The following is a 20,454-nucleotide window of genomic DNA, read 5'->3' as shown; positions in this document are numbered from 1 at the left end:
GGCTAAAAACAGAAGTTGCCACATTGGGGTAAACAAGAGTCAGTTACTCTCTTGCAGTGAAAAGTCAGAAAAACATTTGAGTTAAAATTAAAACAAATGAATTCCCTTTCCATTTAACAATCTTTGGAGTTTTTTTCTTAAGTGCCATGTCCACTTACTAGAGAGCTTTGTTTAAAATAAGTTTAACTTAAGACTAAATTTGAACCAAATGGATAAGCATATGTTGTGTCTAGAATAATCCCTTCTTAAATTACACCTCACACTGGAAGATTCATTTAGCTCAGACTTAATTGCTGATGTTGAACAGTACTAATCAAGAGAATTTACCAGGGAATATATGTGTTCTTATGTCACACCAAGACACTGACAGAAATAAAATGAGATACCTTCATCCTGAAAAAGGTGATGCTTGTCAGCAGGTCAACAGTTGATTTCAAGTCTTGTAGTCTTTCACTATTGCTGGCAGGAAAGTTTTCCTGGAGAAATAGGAAACAGAAAAGAGTAAAGTTGCCAGCATTAAACCTCCATTGGGAAAATAAACTAAAACTAGCTTACTGTGAAAGAAAATGGGAAGTAAATTGCATAAAAATTTAAAAAGATCCCTGAAGTATTCTCAAAATATTTTTATCATACAATGTTGTGGAAAATGGAAGATGTGGAAATAATTTATTCTTCATATTAGAAAGCCATATCCTTTTATTTATACTCACAATTCAATAAAAAAGTACAAAACAATATCCTTATGGCAATGTTATTATGTCAATCCTTGCTCATAAAATTATTATGCTACTAAAAGAAGAGAGATTGATATATATTTGAAAATCTTCTCATTATTTTCTAAATATAGGTACATTTCTGCAAAAATACTTTGAGCACTGTACATCTAATATATTTTTATCACAAAGAAACTTTTAAAAGTTTAAGGAATAAGACTGCATTGTATAGTCTCTCTTTTAAAAAACCTAAATATCATTTAAAAAAGTTAAAATAAAGTTTTAGTGAAGTTTGGTGAGAAGTATCATTAAAAACACAGATGTTCAGAATTTTGAAGTAAAAGAGATATACATGCATGAAAATGTTTAGAGAAAGAGTTTATTTAAACATTGAGTAAATTTTCATCTTGCTCTCAGACTGGCTATCTAAAGAGCCACAGGAAAACCTCAACTAACTTCCAGATTTTACTCATGAACTTAAGTACAGCTGGCATGTGTAAAGGATGGTTGAATGGGGGTAGTCCCAAGGCCCTTCTTGCCTCCAAATATCTTTTTTAATGGCTGTCATGGTAATTCTTTTCACATCATTTCATCCCAAGTTCCAACATGAACTATGAGCTTGATAGAATTTGGTTTGTATAATTTCTAGAAATATACAATTAAGAACACTGTCAGTAAGAGATTAATTAAAAATGGATGCAGAAGAGAAGCATGTGTGTAAATATGAAAAGAAGATTTAGGATAAATTGTTAGAGAAGGCAAGATGGTAAAGCATTTGCCTAGCATATACAAAGTATTGATAATGATCCCTAGCCGTACTCACACACAAACAAAAATAATATATGAGGTACAAGAACATCTATAGTTGTTACTTTATTTTTGAAACTGTAATTTGTAACTTAATTTTGTAAGGCATTTTAAAACTAAAATTGTGTGTGTGTGTGTGTGTGTGTGTGTGTTTATATGCATGTGTGTATCCATTTCACCTAGAAGTAGAATAATAGAATTGTTGACAATGAACTCTGGACAGTGTTGAACAAGTACACTGATCCAGGAAGACAGAATTGAGCAATAAATTCCAACAGATATCTCAGACTTTGGGGAAATATCAAGCAAACCATCTCAGTAACAAGGAGTGAATTTTCAAATATGAGGACTGGGCCATACTCATAAGTTAGCATATCTGATATTTAGTTTGAAAATTATACAATGAAAGCTGCACATACATACAGAGTATTATGATTGCTGTAGGTTTAAGTGGGGCAAAGCATCTAAAGCACCTTTCCAAATAAAGAAAATCTGTAGGTTACTTCTAGTGTGATGACCCCTGAAATCAAAATGTTTTACTTTTCTTTTACACATGGATAAATTTACAATATGGCAAGAATTCATTTGGAACAAATACCACTGTTTACCTTTAGGGAAATAATTTTGTACATACCCTATATTTTGACAGGTCAATCCTTAGAGAGTTATGCAACTGGTCCAGTAGTTTTATGAATTTTTCCCTCTGTGCCAAGAAAACACAAAATAGTAGAATGGAAATAAATGGTCACTCTAAATGTTCTTGCAATAATTCTATGCAAGGTATTTTTCCCTTTTGGTAGAAAGGAAGGATCAAAGTCTTGTCCAAGACCTCAGAGCTAGTATGTAGCATTGCAGTGATTTGAACAAAAGTTTCTTTCACATCAAATCCATGCTCTTCCCTAAAAATCACACTGCCTTCTCTAATGAATGAAAGAAAAAAGAAAGTAAATGTTCTAACAAAAGCATCTAGAGAGCTGTGTTCCATACAAAGAGCTCATACAAATGAATTGCAGCTATATTTCTCTATATGTAATGACTCACAGCAATATAATGTGTCAGCAAGAGAAAACACAATCCACCCCCATTCTACTCCAGTACACCATTTCGGCCCTCCAGAAAACGAATTAGATTTCCAAACTTCTCCTGCCTATGAAACGGGGAACAGCTGTTGTTTTGTGTTAAAAACAGTTTCAAAACCCATTTTCTTTTTGGAAGCAAATACATACTTAATCTGAAAGATCAATTACTTTTAAAGGATGTTTATGATTTAGTGCTAAAAGTAGTATAAAAATTAAGCCTGCAAGATTGCTGCTGCCAACTTTCAATGCAGTATCATTGTTGTACTGTCCTCTTGCTATAAGTACTTGAAGACTAAGAATAAAGAGTATAAGATTGAAATTGTGTGAATTAAAGACAAACAGGGAAAAACATTAAAGTCAAACAGATACCCTATAGGTTGACCCTCCAGTATTCTAGTTTTTTAATTGAAACTAAAAATCCATGGGTGGGGGATTGAGAGAAAAGTTCTCTGCACACATTAATACTCTGTAGACACTAAATTTCATTTTGTAAGATATGAAGAAAAATGGGATATTTTCCAAGTAGTTTTACACAGAAGGTGGGTTAATAGGATATAGAACTCTTATTCCTTGATGTTACTGACATTAATGGAGTGGACTATTAACAGGAGGTGATGAATTATTCCTTAATTGAAACTTCATTTTTCTGAGTTAAGTGCCTTTATGAGATTCACACATCTCTGAACAAAATTGGAACATGCCTCTGTGCTAATAACCATAGAGAACATAAAGAAGCTGGAGGGATAAACTTTGCCTTTCAGAGTTTACAATCTCCCTAGGAAGGTTAAAACTCTCTCACCCAACAAGGTACCAGAAATATATGGATGAGTTAAATGTCTGGAATTTTTCTTTTCCACTCTCCACCATACCTTGCCAGGGGAGTGGGCAACTTATGTTACCCTTTGTTAACTCCCCAGCTTCCATCCATGTGGGCAAGTTGCTCTCCATCAAAATGAAAAAAAAAAAAAGAAAGAAAGAAAGAAAGAAAGAAAGAAAGAAAGAGCCACAACAATAATCTGTTAGGACTAAGTAAAGTTAATCATTCAGATGACTATAAAAGTCAGTCTGATTCATGTCATGTCTTGGATGCTTTACCTGACCTCTGTGATTGGCACAAATCATCCAGACAGCTGAGTAACTCTGATCAACCATGCCATGACCCAAATCACTGACCCTGTTATGCCCACTGGGGCCAACTGCTCTGGCTGGATGCCCAGTATCCACTCTTCCATGGTTCCTTATAATAGAGCCTCATGTGCCTAGTTAGAAATGCTTACCTTCCCAGATCTTTTTTCTTCCAGGCATGGCCATGAAGCCATGTTTTTGGGCAATGAGCTATATATTATATAATATATATCTTATAAAACGGGAAGGACTCAATTCTGATTTTAAAAGATCCTAAAAGAATTCTTGGCAGATAGTTTGTTTTATTAGTGTTTGCTATGGAAATACTTGTTTAATAGAGCTTTCAGGCTTTTTTTCCTTTTGCCCTTTGTGAATCTTCCTTTTTCTCACCTTCAATTCAAACAGAGGGCAGAGTCTATCATGCCTAAAAGGTGAAAAACTAAACAAATGGTAAGAATGGTAAGGCTTTAAGCTACAAGGACCTCCCACCCTGCCCTAGTCCCTTTTACCCACCCTTATTAAAAATTATAGTCCTGAGCAGCTGTACTAATCCTGAATTCCTTACCTCTGGACTTCAGTTATATTGGAGGGGCCGGGGAGTGGAGTATTTAGCTAAGTTCATTTGCTTTTCTGTTTTATGCAGTTGAACAAAATTCTGACTGATACAGATCTCTCATTTTGTCTCCCCACCTAGGTCTTCAGGGCCCAGCTGGAAAATTTACATTCAAGGAAAACTGAAAGCTGTGGAGAAGACTGCTGGGCTTGTTGTCAAAGAATTCCAAACAATATCAGATGATATGAAATTAAAAGTGTGGTGCTGATTGAATCTTCAAAGAGATTCTTTAACAGCAGGGACAGCTTGAGACGTAATTTTATTTACCATATTTCTATTTAACTAGAGTGAGATTGCCTTTGCACGAACAGAGGAGGCCTACTGTCTGCATGGCATGATTTGAGGAGTAAAGAAGACTGAGTGATTAAAACATGTTTCCCCTGAGGGACATGTCACCATATTGGAAACTGTCACATTATTCAGTTCTTTGTATTAGGTAGAGGCCACATATGTCTAGTAGGAGGCAAATCAATTATAATACTAAGTATTATTAGTTATCAAAAATGTATGTTTTATTTGCTGATCAGACTAAGTAGGCCAGGGGTCAGCAAACTGTCTACAAAAGGCTAGAAAGAATTTTTTTTTTTTTACTTTGGGGACTGTCATAATTATGTTACTGAAAGCTCGGTCCTTGTACTGGATGCCAATTCATGCCAATTTAATAATGAGGGCACAGTTTTGAGAAAAAGCAAAATGAAGGTTTAGTGCTTTGCTAGCAAAGGAGAAACACAGGGGACTCCAGTCCCAGAGGCTGTGGTTCTATCAGTAAGGAAAACAGAGGGCTTTTAAAGAAGCTATTCAAAGGCCTCATTCCAGGTATGCCATGGCAGGGGCTCCCAGGTGCACTCTGAGGGTATGCTGAAATTCACTCATGCAAGAGAGATAGTCACTTCCTAGATCTTCTAGAGACATCTCCTTCCTGTGTAGAGCAGATAATGCAAGGTAATCTTGTTCTCAGCCCCCAGATTAGAGAACAGGGGGAAGATAGAGAAGAAGAAAAAAAAAATGTCCCTTTTAAAATAAGCAGTAAGGGCTATATTCAAAAGGTAACATGGACCCCTGTTAAAATAACTCAGCCCCGATACTGCAAGATAAGCTGCTATAGAAAATACATAAATAAGTGGGTATGATACTTTATTCATGACACTAAAATGGAAATTTTATATAATGTTCACGTCACCAAATAATAATAATCTTTTGATTTTTTTTTCAATATTTAAAGATGTAAAAACCATTATTATTTAATGGGCCACACAAAGCCACCGGATTGGGCTCATGGACAGAAGTAATAAGATCTCTAACCCTACTGATTATAACAAAAGTCTCATATGAACCAAGAAAAGCAAATCTCTTCATTCACATCAGGTGCAAAAAAGATAGCACCTAGGAATACTTATAGACCTTTAAAATTTTTTTGCAAGATTTATATGGAAAATGGCTTTTAAAATTCCGAGGAACACAAATGATTTGAATATATGGAAAAAGTAACGTGCTTTTGGACAGGAAGATTCAATATCAGAAAGATGTCAATTTGTTGATCAATTCTGTCATCATTAAGTTAAATAAAATTGTACAAAGAATGAGGCCAAAACTGTGTATAAAAACTGGATGGATATAATAAACTACCAATAATGGTAGATTTTGACCTGAGGAAAGACAGTTGCTACTGGACAAAATGCTCAGGAAATTTTCCCCAGGCTCCTGGGAACTGTAGAAAGAAAAGCTCTAGAAAGGAAGAGGTATGAAAACCTCTGCACTACGACAGCTTCTCCCTTCCCCATCTTTCTCTCTGTCTTTCTCCAACAACAGGGGTTAACTGAGGCAGAAATCAATGACGCTCAAGCTCTGAGCCCTCACCTGCTTCAGTGTCCCTGGGAAAATTCCTACCCATTTTATTCATCGGATCTTAGGTTTTTGTGAAATTTTTAGGAATAAGTTAAACAGTATTCTTTGATTAGCAAATTTTAACATTTTTTTTTTCTGGATCATACCAAAAATAAACTCATCACAAAGAGACATATTTCAAATAGAAGTCATTCATGGGCTATTTTAATAAATCTTGATAATTCAATTAATGTTGATCATATGAACATAGTGGAAATTGTTTGCATTTCTTGCTGAGTTGAGATTAACACTGATATCAACAGATACTTCAAAATGATTAAATGGCACTACAAGGATGTTTGAAATTTCAAACTAATTAGTAAATTTCATCAATTCAATGTGTTTAGAGTTCCTTCACAGGAAAACCTGAAATCACTAACATGTTACCATTCACTCACTTAAGGTTCCCCTCAGCTTGGCTAGACTTTGTATAGGCTTCTTCTTAAATCTAGGCCCTGACCAACCTCTTCTTAGAGAATCTTCTTTGGAAAACTTGTAAGTATATGTTCCTTCTTTGTCCCTTTGATATGTAAACCTTTTTAAAAAGCCTCTTATAAACTTTTTAATCCATGAATATCTTTCTGAAAGAATAGCAGCCATCTCTTTGAAATGTAATCATCAAGGAGTGAGCACTCCTATTCTCCTTGTCTCCTTGGGAGGGTATGATCCTAACATTGATGCACGTGCATTAACAAACACAAAGGCTCATCATGAAAAATCTATCAAGTCTCTCACCTCAGAGCCTGAAGAATATCCCCTCTAACTTGTTCCATCCCTTAAAACCCTCCCACCTTTGTTTCAGTGGAGTTGATACAGACTGAGGTCTGGTCTCTCACTTCTATTGCAACTGCCTTGAATAAAGTCATCCTTACCTGTTTGATTTTGTTGTGGGCTGTTTTTCTTTAACATCATGTATAAAAAAATATAATAATGTTTTCCCAAATTTGAGAAAAGGCATTGAAATGCCTGTGTCATTATCAATGAATGGTGAAGCTAAAACAAATTTTTCTAAGCTATCAATCTTTTTATTAACTCTGCTAGATACAAGACTGAATTATATTTCTTTTCTTTCTGTACAACTTCTTAGAACTTTTGTCATATGTAAAAATGATAGAGAAAAATGGATACCCCCAAACGATAGAAAAATTAAAAAAAAGAGGTATATCAGGAAGTTAATGAAAATATTATGTTGTTTTCTTACATTTTGTAATTTCTTATAGTGTTTGCCCTAAATACTAATTTTAACCAAAATTTCCAATGGAAAGTTTGCATTCTTCCTAAAGAACATCCTCTCAAACTGTAGAAGGGTCAGGCAACACTGCCTCTACCCACACTAATCCTTTGGCAAGTCACAAAAAAAAACATGTGTTCCAAAATGTTTCCCATAACCATTCTCTCTTTTGCAACACCATATTTTCCCTGTAAACTATTTTCTAGATTCAGCAGCACATTGCCATGTTAGGACTAGCACATCATCCCTCTCCCTAACTTCCATTTAGTCCTCCTGTGTTCAATTCCAAAGACTGTTTACTCATTCCTCTTTACTGCGCTGTGGTTCCCCATGGCTGAAACACTATATGTCATTCTTTCTCACACTTTACCATTAGTTTGTCATAATTACCTTAGTTTCTACCTGTTGGATGCATGTGCATTGTCAACTCTATTTAGGAAGCAAGTCTGAGATGGGGACCCACTGTCTACAATTTGGCTTATTTTTTGCTACTAAGTCAAGTTATGGAGACTTTTGTTTTCCAGTCTTTTGTCACCAGCTTTGTGGTTTTGAAAAGATGGTTGCATTGACAATTAGAGGCAGTCTTCTGGTTCCCTACATTTCTGTTAGTAAGTGTGTCTTGAAAAAGAAATTACAGTGTATCTTGAAAATCAGGTTCATTGTGATATTCTGGATACTCTGCAAATTACTATGGAGTGACCCTCCTGCAGTCCTTCATATGATATTTTAAACATCTAATTCTCTTTGTTAAATTCTTCTCTACTTACTTTGGCTAGGATGCCTTCTATTACTACAACTGAACCCTGTCTCATACATATCCTATTTTCTCTACAGAGTGATCACTCTCAATTAGAAATTTTATATGATTATATCTTATATCTTAAGAATAAAGACCACTCTAGTGAACAGTAAAGTCCTCAATAATCTGATGCCAATTCAATAACAAAACTTCCTATTTAACTTCCATCTCTTACTCTATCTGTCCTACTCAATATGTAGGCTGCATCCTACACTTTTTTGAACTTATTTTGTGTTTCTAGTTCTACTGGTCTACTCAAATAAATTCCTAAGAATATGGTAAATACATCTTTGATTTTGAAAATACTATCCATCATTCCTCTGTTATGCTTCTCTGAGTTCCTGGAGAGAATCAGTCATCTGTTCCTCTTTAATCTCAAAGCATTTGTGAGTACTGTATAAACTCCTTTGAGACTTATTACATTTTGAGAGAGATTTATGGTTGTTTTTACCTGTTTATATGATTACCTTATTAGAGTATAAGCCCCGAAGAGTAAACATTTGTCTTTCAGTATTTCTATTACCTGCTATAGTAGTGTTCATGAAGTACCACATCAATGTGTCTTGAAAGAATAAATGGACATAGAAAGAACATGTATAATACAAATAAATACTTATTAGCATATTTGTATTTGCTTAGTACTGGCTATGTCAAAGAGAGTGTATACACTCAGGGAAAAAACAGAACTAGATAAACATTAATTTTATTATTTTTTATTATTTATATAATAACTCACTAAAAATATTTCCTAAGGATATCTGAAAAATTAAAATATTGATGAACCATCACCACCTCAAGGAATTTTCTCCCTTTCCAACCTGTGATCTACCCAGGAGTTTCTTTCATGCCCATGAAAACATTTTCTCCAATAACATTCTTTGATCACTGTTTTGAGTAATCTCAAAACAGTATTTATACTCAATAGTGTGTGGGTGAACTGGTTCTCTGAAAGCCAAAGGCTTTGATTTTATCATTTGTCAATTTCTATGCTGTAAACATTCTCAATTTCAATGATACCTGTATTTAACAGCCAGTTTTCAACATTCCTGAAGACTGAGCAGTCAGTTCTTATGGGCAGGTATGGCCCAGTGGCATACCATTCTTCACATTCACTTTTCAACAATTCAACTTGTTTGCAGAAATAATACTTGGACTCCAGATTTCCCCTTTGAAATGTTAACTGAAAAGCATGATGTTCCTTCCAAACATACCCCACCCGCTCGTGCCTCTCCTGCTTTCACTTACCAAATCTAGACCCTATGGCGAATTGCTTTTCTCCTCACAGCACTGTCTACCTAAGAATTCCTTTACCCTTTGCCTCTCTTCTGCAAAACTTCAGCCTATCCATCAGAATGCTGACAAACTTTGACAAATCCTTACAACACATGAATTGTTGTGACAACAAATTTGTAGTGCCCAATAGCAAATGCTACCTTTACTACAAAGTCTTCTTCCATGCCTATGAAACATTCCTTTTTGTATTCCCATCAATAGTACACCAAAACTTTTACCTCCCTCCCTCACTTCAGCATCCGCAATATAGCCCTAGTTTTGTAGGTGAGTTTTCCTTGTCCTTGCAGTCAACTACAAGGAAGATTAAAAAATTTGCACTCCTCTATCAAAAGCTTACTGTTCCTTGCAAGGACCCCCATACTATTTCCTCAAATTTTAGAAAAGAGTTCATCCTGTCTTGTTCTAAAGGACAGCCTCAGACTCTGACCTCTTGACCACTTCCTTATTTCTCCTCTGTGGTATTACCTTACCACTCATTCTCCCTCATGGTAAATGTGAACCACGCTCTAGCTCCTTTCCTAGCAGTCCCCAAATATGTCCAAATCTATCTCATTAAAGAATTTAAGAAACCCAACTTTGTCAGAAAGTAGAAACAAAATCTGTTTTTATAAGACAAAAATCTTGTTCTTGCCTAATTTCTCATTTTTCCTTCATTTATAATTTCCTTGGAAGAAAGAATAGTTTTATTTCTTGTCTCTCATTTACGGGCTTTTCACATTATTATAAAATTAACACAAATTCAATAAAGAAAAATTTCAAATTCAAATGTAAAAATGGTTTCAAAACAATACCAACAAAATACCAGTATTAATTCTGATGGATGTATCATTGGCATTGTACACATTTCCTTTCAGTCTAATCCTGGGTATGACTTTAATGTTGGAATTAAATCATCGAGTTTTGTAGCATTTTTTCCATTTTTTATTATTATATATGGGTATTGTTCAATTACATAAACTCTCCTTATATTTGGGTGAATACATGAATCCTCATTTATACAACTGTTCATCTAAGTCATTCACTCAGCAACCCATGAGACCAGCCTTCAGCATTAACTGCTTTGCCGTGACTTACTTGCTGAATCCAATGCATTCATTTCTTTTCCCAACTTAAACTACTTAAATTGACAGTTAGCAGTGGCCTCCCCTTTTCCTCAGTTCATCTCCACTGTCATAATGTCACATTTTTGTCATCCCTCTCATCATTGTCTCTAGCCAATTTTCTCAGGAAGCTTTGCTTGCCCTTCCTCTGTACACTCAAGGTTCTGTCCTTTTTCTTTTGTTCTTGAGCATTTTCATCCACACCACAACTTAAATAACATTTATATGCAAAAAGTCTAAATTTCTGAAAGTAATGGATTGCTTAAGGATTTGTTTGTTTCAACAATTATCTTAAGAAAGATTTTTCTACTAGTTTAGTTTAGTCTTTTTTTTTTTCCATAAGACTTAACATGTCTGGGTTACAGCTTTGAGAAAAGTAAAGAAAGGACCATGTGATTGTCACTGGGCCCCAAGTCATGTATTAGCTTCAGTATTGAGGTGGAATAAAAATCTGGGGCTCCAAAGTGGAGGTGGGAGTTACTATATGTAATCTATTTAACTTAGCAAATAGCATTATTTTCAGCATTTAGAGACAAATAAAAATTTACATGCCAAATCACCAATTTATCAAGCTATAGTTTGATCAAAATGTCTTTTTATATCCCTATTCTATAAGAAGTTATTTGATTTACAAAATGAAGTTTGTTATAACTATGTTGTCACTGAAACCTGAAATATACTGAGATCAATCTGCTTTTTCTTCTGTGAGTCAGCATGGAGAAAAAGAGCATGTTATCTAATTTCCCTCCAGGTATCTTCTATGGCAGGTATTAATCATATCACCACATCTTTTTTTCTCAGAGGTAAAAAGGCTCAGTGTTCTACATGGTTGGCTCATTCCCCACAATGCACACCAGCAGAATGTCAGAAGCAAAACAATTTCATAACACAAAACGCTTTATGCTATAGGTGAAATCCCAAGACAAAGAGTTCCGTTACCAAAGACGAGGTTTTACAGCAAAAGTGTTCTGTGATCTGGCATTTGGTCATAATACTATTTTGATGAACTGGATGCATTTTGGTCCAGGTCCTACAACAGTCATCTGTCTAACAAAGTTAGCTTGTGGTCTGTTTATATTAGAGGTAGGGCAGGAGGGACAAAATCCTCATACTTTATTTAATTCTTTCACTTTCAAATTTGACACACTAGGTTACCAGTTTTAAATCTTATTTAATTTTTATGTTAAATTTGAGAAACGTGTTAGAGCAAGAACTATTATATTCATTGAGCAGATGGAGAAATTCAGGTTTAGATGAATTGACTTGGTAAATTACAATAAAATGTCAAATTTTATGACTCCTAGCCTGAAAAGTGTTCTCTGGTATTAGTATTTCTGTTGGCTTGTTATTAAACGGCAATACTCTCTTTGATGAAAAGCACAGAACAAGAGTGAACACAGCAGCACATTTTTCCTTCTGATGGGGTTTTCATCTTTCACTTTCTGTGCCTCAATTGGTTCTATTCTGTGATACATATTCCAAAACTTGATTTCTAACAGCATTATTCAATAAAAATATATTCAGTGAACCAAACTGGAAGTGCAGTGGATATAACAACCATGGTATCTTGGAAATCATTTTCCCATAATGGATCTTAGTTTCCTCTATGAAAACAAAATCAGGAAGTTACTGAAAATATTATGTTTTTTTCTTACATTTTGTAATTTATTATGGTGTTTGCCCTAAATACTAATTTTAAGAATAACGTGTCTCACAGAACTACTACCAGCACTACTGCCTACCCAGTGGCCCTTGCCAGAAACCCTGGAATCTTACCAGGCACATTTTTATCCCCTTACTGGCTACAGCCCAAAGACATCGGGTACTCTTGATGCTGCTGGTTTTATGCCCTGAAAACCTTAGAATCTGTCCTTTGTTCTCAGACTCCACCAATTCTGTCTTAGTTTAGATTCTTACCACCTTATTGGGATTACTCTTAGCTTACATCCTATTTCCAGACTTGTCAATTTTAATTTTTATTACATTTATAAAGAATGAGTTTCAGCAATGGGTGTAACCTAGACTCCTTAGTATTCCTGCATTTCTGCTTTCCATGTGTTGTTGATGCTTTTCAATACTTCAGGCAGACCACTTTAATTAGGTACAGGTAATTCTCTTGGGCTATTTATACAGCTACTATTTTCTTACTTAGAAGACATATCATTGCCTAGCAGTACTAATAGTACCAGTAGGAAGTACAAATGGAGCTTTCCAGGCTCCAGAGAAGGCAGCCAAACTCATACTTACCAGAGAACTGTATCTAAAGATGGTAAATCCTACCTTTGCTTACATGGAAAATTACCTACAGAATTCCAGTATGTTTTTTCTTACAGAATGTATGTTTTCCTCACTGGAAAAGATCATTTCAGATATGGAGATTCAATCTAATGAAGATTCCTATTGACTGTCAAATAAAGTTATTTTACTAAAAGTGTTTCAAATGAATCTTGAGCTACAGTCCATTATACTAGAGACATTTCCTAAGTTATCCTTTATGCAATATATTTGAAGAACATTTTGAGTCCACCGTCCCTTTAAAATGTAACTTGCATAGGTTACTTAGAATTTTAAAGTTTAAAGAAATTATACTGGACTGGAGATGCAGCTAAGTGGGAGAGTACTTGCCTATCATGTATGAGGTCCTGGGATTGAGCCCCAGCAGTTGAGGAAAAAAAAAGAAATAATACTTACACCAAAGTTGGTAGCAGCAAATCGATCTGAGGCGGAAACCTGTACATTTGTTGAAACCGTTGTGTGAGCATAGAAAGCATTTATATTAGCCAACAAGGTGCTCATGACAGCAGGAACACCAGGGCACATGTATTTAGAAGACAGACAGGAAAAGTGCCTGCAAAATGAAAAATTATAAAGTGCTTTTAAAACACACTAATTCACATAACAGCATCTCTTCTATTGTCAGCAATTAAATCATTCCTCAACTGTATCTATAAAAAGAAACACCTACCATGTCTAATTGAAGGAGAAAACAATTTCAAACTTTTGAAAATTTCTCATTCACAAATATGAAGTTGCTTAATCAGAATATGATTTGACACAGGGTTGTGTATGATTCCTTTCAACTCTAAGAATGTTGTGTGTTTACCCCTAAAGTACTTCCAGTGGCATTTAGTACTCCTGGAAAGAAATGCCAAAGAAATCTCTCTCTCTCTCTCACTTAATGCTCCCCCTTTATTTCAGTTCCTGAAATCCCATATTCCAGCTAAATTTTTCCTTTGTATTTCCCTCTCATTGAAATAGCAAGAGGCCCTCCTCTTACTACACATTGATTTAATTACATATCTGACTTGAGTCTAATCTGTGAGCTTTTCCAGAAAGGCCTATCTTCTATAAGCAGTTCTGTTTTCTAAGCACTTTTTTTTTCAGACAGGAGATAATTAGACAAATAGATGAATAGTGAGAACACAATGAATTATGCCAGCTTTCTACTTAAAACCCATTTATCTAAAACCCTGAATAATAGTACCATTTATAATCATCAAAAGCATCAAATGTTCAATTCTGTTACTTCTCTCAAGGAAACCTGTTTCATTTGAACTGTAACAAAGATTTGGAAATTGAAAGCAGAGCTTATGATAAAAGCAGAAAATATAGATAAAATATTCATGGAGAAAAGAAATTTTCAGTATATAATCTGATCCTATTTTGCTCTCATATCTTAGTAATTTATCCTCCACCTAGCCATCTCTCATTTTAATTACTGAAAAGCAACACCGAATGTAAATACACAAGTAAGTGGATAGTACTCCTAAAAACTATGGTTCATGGAACTCAGTCAAGTTATCTTGCCATCCAATTTTTCCTGATACCAGCTAATTAAAATTAAAACATTAAACATGGATCTTTGGGAGGCAGAAATAATACTTATACCACAAAAATACATGACATGTAATTTAACCCTGGATTGAGATCATTAATGATTGCTTACCTTCTTAATATAAATGATATAGAATGAAATTTCATTATATACTGAACTTAAATAAATATTTAAGATTATCACAATAATATAAAATTATTTTTGAGAAGAAAATCTAAAACTCTAGGCCTATGCCATCGTATTTCATATTTTTTCAATAAATCATGTTATTAAAATTGTTAGACTTAAATCATGGTTGTGTAATATGCAATGCTTAAATACAATGGTATGGAAGATTGTGAAAGGAAAATGCCAAAGGAAGAGAGATACAGAGAAAAAAGGGATATAACAACATCAAAGGTAGTTGTCAAACTGTTAAGATACACAAAGGGTGGTATTAATTAACCAGAACCTGCAGGGTTTCCTCATGTTGGTTAAGACAAATTTTCTGTAAGTGTTAATAGGTCACTTTTGTAAGCTGACAGATAAAATTGTATGTATTATCATGCACAACATGATATTTTGAAGCATAAATAAATTCATGATGAAAGTACCCTAAGAAATTATGATTTTGGTGTTCCAGAGCAATGTTTTACAACTAAAACGGGAGGGTTAACAAATAATTTATAGGTTACATATGAAAATTTGTGGATGATAGACTGCCCGGTAAATGTATGCAATGTTACTTAGTTGAACACAATCTCTGCTATGCACTTATTATTACTGTTAATATATACTATCAATAGAAAAATTGAGAAAACAATGAAGCCAAACTTTGGTTTACAAGTTAAAATTTTCTTAAAAAAAAACTTTGATTTAGAAGCAGTTATGATTTTTTCTTATTAAAATTGATTAAAATTAGAATTTTTTTCTAGAGGTTTGCAACAGTTTTAGTGTTTACCTTAGTCCTCACAGAGGGTATTAGTATTAGAGAATGAATCGTGAAATTGTCTGTGAAATTGGTGTATAGAAGGATTGAGATGAGTAGGCATTGGAAGCAGAAAAACAATTTAGGAAGTAAAGTGAAAATTGACACTCCTGCTCTGCTTCCAACATAGATAAACTCTTCTCATAAAGAAGGGTGGCGGGGAGCAAAAAGTTTATAGCTCGAGATGATCCAAATGTCATAGAACTATGGTGTTTACTTCCGATCTCCAAAAACCTTGAATAGACTTTCCTTATAAAATAGTTTTAAACTTCATTTTAATCATGTTATAAATGAAGATCTATTATGATCTCAAAATGTGAAAAGCAGGTGGGAAAGTTGCTGTTTTCCAAGGAACAGCATGAAAAAACCATGCTAAATAAACGACCACAGGAATTACAGTTTTTTTTTTCTTTAAATACTTGGTTGGTTTTGCTTGTTGCTGTTGTTATTTTTAATATTATTGTCATCATAACTTTTATTGTTGTTTCTGAAGTCTGACAGTCTTTCCTGTATTTGTTGTAATTAAACATATTCTTTCCTTTCCTAACTTGCTTCCCCCAAGATCTTAAAGCAAGTAGAGTGCTCAAGGAATAAAGCTGAGGCAATATCAAGTTAAGAACCATTTCTTCTAACCACTAAGTAAACCTTCTTAAATTTATACTCCTCCTTGTCTTCTATTTTTTTTTTTAAATTTAAATTTACTTAAATAAGTTTTAAGATTTTGCATATTGGTAGTATGCCATGTGATATTTAGATACACATATACAGTGTGTAATGTATAAGTCAGATTAAACATATCATAGTCCACAAACATGTATTATTTCTTTATGGTAAAAATATTAAAAATCTTCTAGCTTTCTGAAATAAACAGTAGATTATTATTTTAGCCATCCTATTGCACAACAGCACACAGAAACTTTCTATTCCCACCTAACAGCATCTACAGATCAACCTCTCCCCATCCCTCCTTCCTCACTCTGCCCAGCCTCTAGTAACCACCATTCTTTCAATGTTTATGAAGTCAACATGTTTATTTACTATATTCATAGGAGATTATGTGGCATTTGTCTTTCTGTGGCTGGTTTATTTCCATCCATGTTGTCACAAATGACAGGTTTTCACCAATTTTTAAACAACTGAGCAGTAAGTAATCCAATGGGGTACAAGTACATTTCCTTGACTCACTCTTCCATTGTTGCACCAAGCTTGTTTCCCATTTGTTCAGATATCATGATTAGTACTCCAACCAACTCCAACAAAAGGGAGTGTGGATATCCCTAGAGCAGACATTTCATTTCTTTTGGTTACATATATGTAGTAGTGGGATTGCTGGATCATATGTGACAATATTTTTAATTTTTTTGAGAAACCTCTACACTATTTTTCATAGTGGCTATGCTAATTTGCATTACTTCTTTACTTTCAATCAACAAATTAAAATTATATATATGTATATTTATGGTGATATATATATATATATATATATATATATATATATATATATATATATATATTCACACATTATAGAATGATTGATTCAAGATATGTTCACTGCTTTACACATGTATCATTTCTATGTGATGAGAATACTTAAAATTACTCTTTTAGCTATTTTCAAGAACACAATACATTGTTATTCACTATAGTTGTACCATAGATCTCTTGAATACATTCCTGTGATCTAACTGAAATTTTGTATCCTCTGGTCAACTTCTTCACAACCCTCCCATTCCCAGTAGCTTCTTATAACCACAATTGTATTCTCCACTTTCATGAGTTTGACTTTTTGAGAGTTCACAAATGAATGAGATCATGCAGTATTTGTCTTACTCTGTCTGGATTCTTTCATTTAATACAGTCTCTTCCAGGGTCAACTGTATTGTCATTAACGACAGGATTTTTTTCTTTTTTAAAGGGTTAGTAATATTACATTTTAAATATATACCATATTTTCTTCATCTGTTAATGGACACAGGTTGACTCTTTATCTTGATCATTTTGAATAATGCAGTAATTAACATGGGAATACAGACATCTTTTCAGCAAACTCATTTCCTCTTCTTTGAATCAACTCCCTCTCTTTTCAAGATTGCATATTATGAATGTACCTGCTTTTCTGAAATAGTTTGGCCATGCTTTATTGTTCTTGTATCCAGTGCATATTTAGTACAGAGATTTCCTATACCCAGGAATTGAATAATTTTTTTCTTAATGAAAACAAAGCAACATAAGCCAAAGGTATTTATCTAGAGTTAAATAGTACAGGACATACGCTTGGTTACCTTGAATATGACAGAATATTACCACATCCAATTACTTTGTGAATATTTGTCCAAAGTACATAGCAGGTAATGCTATAACAATGATGACTACTTGAAGGTTAATAGTATTCTACTTTACATCAGTATGCTGAGAGCAGTACTTTAAATTTTCCAGAGCATTAGGCTTGTATTTGTCTTAGAGAACTGACAGAAATATTTTACTTTCTGATTAAAATATAATTGAGGTGTTTTCAGGGATATGATGGGTGGTGGCAAGCTGCACAGGTCATCCATCTAAACCTCCCATGGAAACTTCCAAGAAAAGCAAATATGATGTAAAATCACTACACCTTTGGAAATAAAGGCTACCAATCAAAAGATTTCTTGGTACCTGGAAGGACTTTTCCCTAATTTTAGAGCAGCTGGCTAGACTGAGAAATATCCAGTGGCTAACTAGTGTATAAAATTCTAAAACATTTACCAGAAAAGAGAAATGGGAGGATATTTCTAGGAACCATTCACTGTAGGCCTCTACAATGGAGGTATGTGGCCAAGGCTGATGCCCAGCAAGGCTGTCAATCAATTCCTATTCCAAAGTAATGGCCTCCAGAGGCGGTAAAGCTATTTTTCATTTCCCACACCTTCTCATTCTGTATCCATTAGAGAGTATACAATTCCCAAAGTTGCAATGCAGCTTATGCAATGGGGGAATGGGCAATGGAATATGGAACTAGTTAGTGGAAAGGACTGGAAGAACACTGGGAACAGTGTACCCTGTGGATTATATTATTACTGTTTATGTTCTACAAGAAAAAACTCAAGATTGTTTACATTGTTCCCTCTACTGTAAGTCCTCTAAGTATGAGATAACCTACTCAAAAGGAACAAGTGAATGAATATCTTTCCCCAGTCTAAAGGAGAGCTTCATTTGAATAAGGATACAGCAAAGAGTGGAAAATGTTTAGGGGTTTGTCTTTTCATTTTAAGGTTGAAGATAGATGCTGACAACCCTTGGATGGTCAGCAAATATGGATTCAAAGGTACCCTGCAAGTTGCCAAAATAAGCAAATATAAACATTTTTGTGTTATTAGCTCAAAACACATACACATGCATGTGCACAGCACATACAATACAGCAAAAACAATACCTAACAGGAAATACTACTAACTTAAATGGTCATGTTGTTATTGCTGGATGGATATATAAATTTTTGTGGTATAGAGTGCAAGTAACAGAAACAGTATGGTACTGGCATCAAAACAGACATGAGAATCAGTAGAACAGAATAGAAGACAGAGACAAATCCACATAGATATATCATCTGATACTCAACAAAGATGACAAAAACACACTTTGTTGAACACAGCCTGGGAAAACTGACACCATATATAGAAAAAGGAAACTAGATCCCTGCCTTTTACCCTGCACAAAAGTAAACTCAAAGTGGATCAAAGACTTAGTAATTAAACCAAAAACTTTGCAACTGCTAGAAGAAAACAGGCTCACCATGCGTGGTGGTGCATGCATGTATTCCCAGCAGCTTGGAGGCTGAGGCAGGAGAATTGTGAGCTCAAAGCCAGCCTCAGCAAAAGTGAGGTGCTAAGCAACTCAGAGACAACCTGTCTTTAAATAAAATACAAAATAGGGCTGGGAATGTGTGGCTCAGTGGTCAAGTGCCCCTGAGTTCAATCCTTGGCAACCCCCCTCCCAAAAAAGGAAACAGGCTAAACACTTCTACATATTAGCCTAGGCACCAACTTCCTAACAAGAATTTTAAAGCATAAAACATAAAAGCAAGATCAATAAGTGGGACAGCATCAAATTTAAAAAATCTCTTGTACAGAAAAGGAAATAATTAAAAGCACGAAGAAGTGCTACAGAATGGGAAAAGATCTTTGCTACCAAAAGCATCTGTTTAATAAGTGGGAAAATGAACTAAACAGATACTTCTCAAAAGAAGAAATATAAATGGACAACAAATGTATGAAAAAAATATTCATCATCTCCAGAAATCAGGGAAATGCAAATCAAAACTACATTTAGATCTCATCACACTCTAGTCAGAATGGCAATTATCAAGAATACAAATAATAATGAGTTGGTGAGGATGTGGGGATAAAGGTGGAACTGAAAATTAGTTCAACCACTCTGGAAAATGGATATTCCTCAAAAAATTGGGAATGGAACCAACTCCTAGCTATCCCACTCCTCTACATTTATTCAAAACTAAAGTCAGCATATTATAGTGAAATAGCCACATTTGTGTTTATGTGAGGGCAATTCACAATAGCCAAGTGATGGAGATAGCTCAGATGCCCAACATCAGATGAATGGATAAACAAAATATGGTATACAACACAATGGAGATTTATTCAGCCATTAAAAAGAATTAAATTATGGCATTTTCCAGTAAATGAATGGAACTGGAGAACATCATGCTAAGTGAAATAAACCAGACTTGGAAAGCCAAGGATTGAATGTCATCTCTCATATTTGGAAGCAAGACCAAAATAAGAAAATGGTGCAGGGGAGGAAGTCCAAGAAAATAGAAAGGATATCAGTGGAGAAGAGGAAAGGGACTGAAAGAGAGGGAAGAGGGACAGGAAAGAGAACGTAATGAAATGAGAGAGCATTAATTTTAAAAACTGTAAATAAATAGAAGGAAGATCAGTAGAGAAATGGGAGTGGGGGAGGTAGGCAGGGGAGGAATGGGGAAGCACTGGCAACTGAAGTGGAACAAACTATA

At 34.6% G+C, this 20,454-nt stretch overlaps 1 protein-coding gene across 3 annotated transcripts in view; it reads right to left on the bottom strand.

Moving 5' to 3' along the window:
* The window catches only part of Unc13c (unc-13 homolog C), a 601,300-nt gene that overhangs the window by 291,234 nt on the left and 289,612 nt on the right, over positions 1–20,454 (bottom strand). For all 3 annotated transcript variants that reach the window (XM_058584813.1, XM_058584812.1, XM_058584814.1), the window contains 3 exons: positions 13,336–13,492; positions 2,155–2,223; positions 387–476 (listed from right to left, as the gene is read on the bottom strand). In XM_058584813.1, coding sequence (XP_058440796.1) covers positions 387–476; positions 2,155–2,223; positions 13,336–13,492 — 316 coding nt within the window. The remainder of the gene's footprint in view (positions 1–386; positions 477–2,154; positions 2,224–13,335; positions 13,493–20,454) is intronic.

This window comes from Marmota monax, unplaced genomic scaffold (genome assembly GCF_021218885.2).
Source record: "Marmota monax isolate L192 unplaced genomic scaffold, Marmota_monax_Labrador192_F-V1.1 WCK01_AAM20220418_F8-fsc00001, whole genome shotgun sequence".
Lineage (NCBI taxonomy): Eukaryota > Metazoa > Chordata > Mammalia > Rodentia > Sciuridae > Marmota > Marmota monax.
This window is presented reverse-complemented; position numbering and strand designations above follow the sequence as displayed.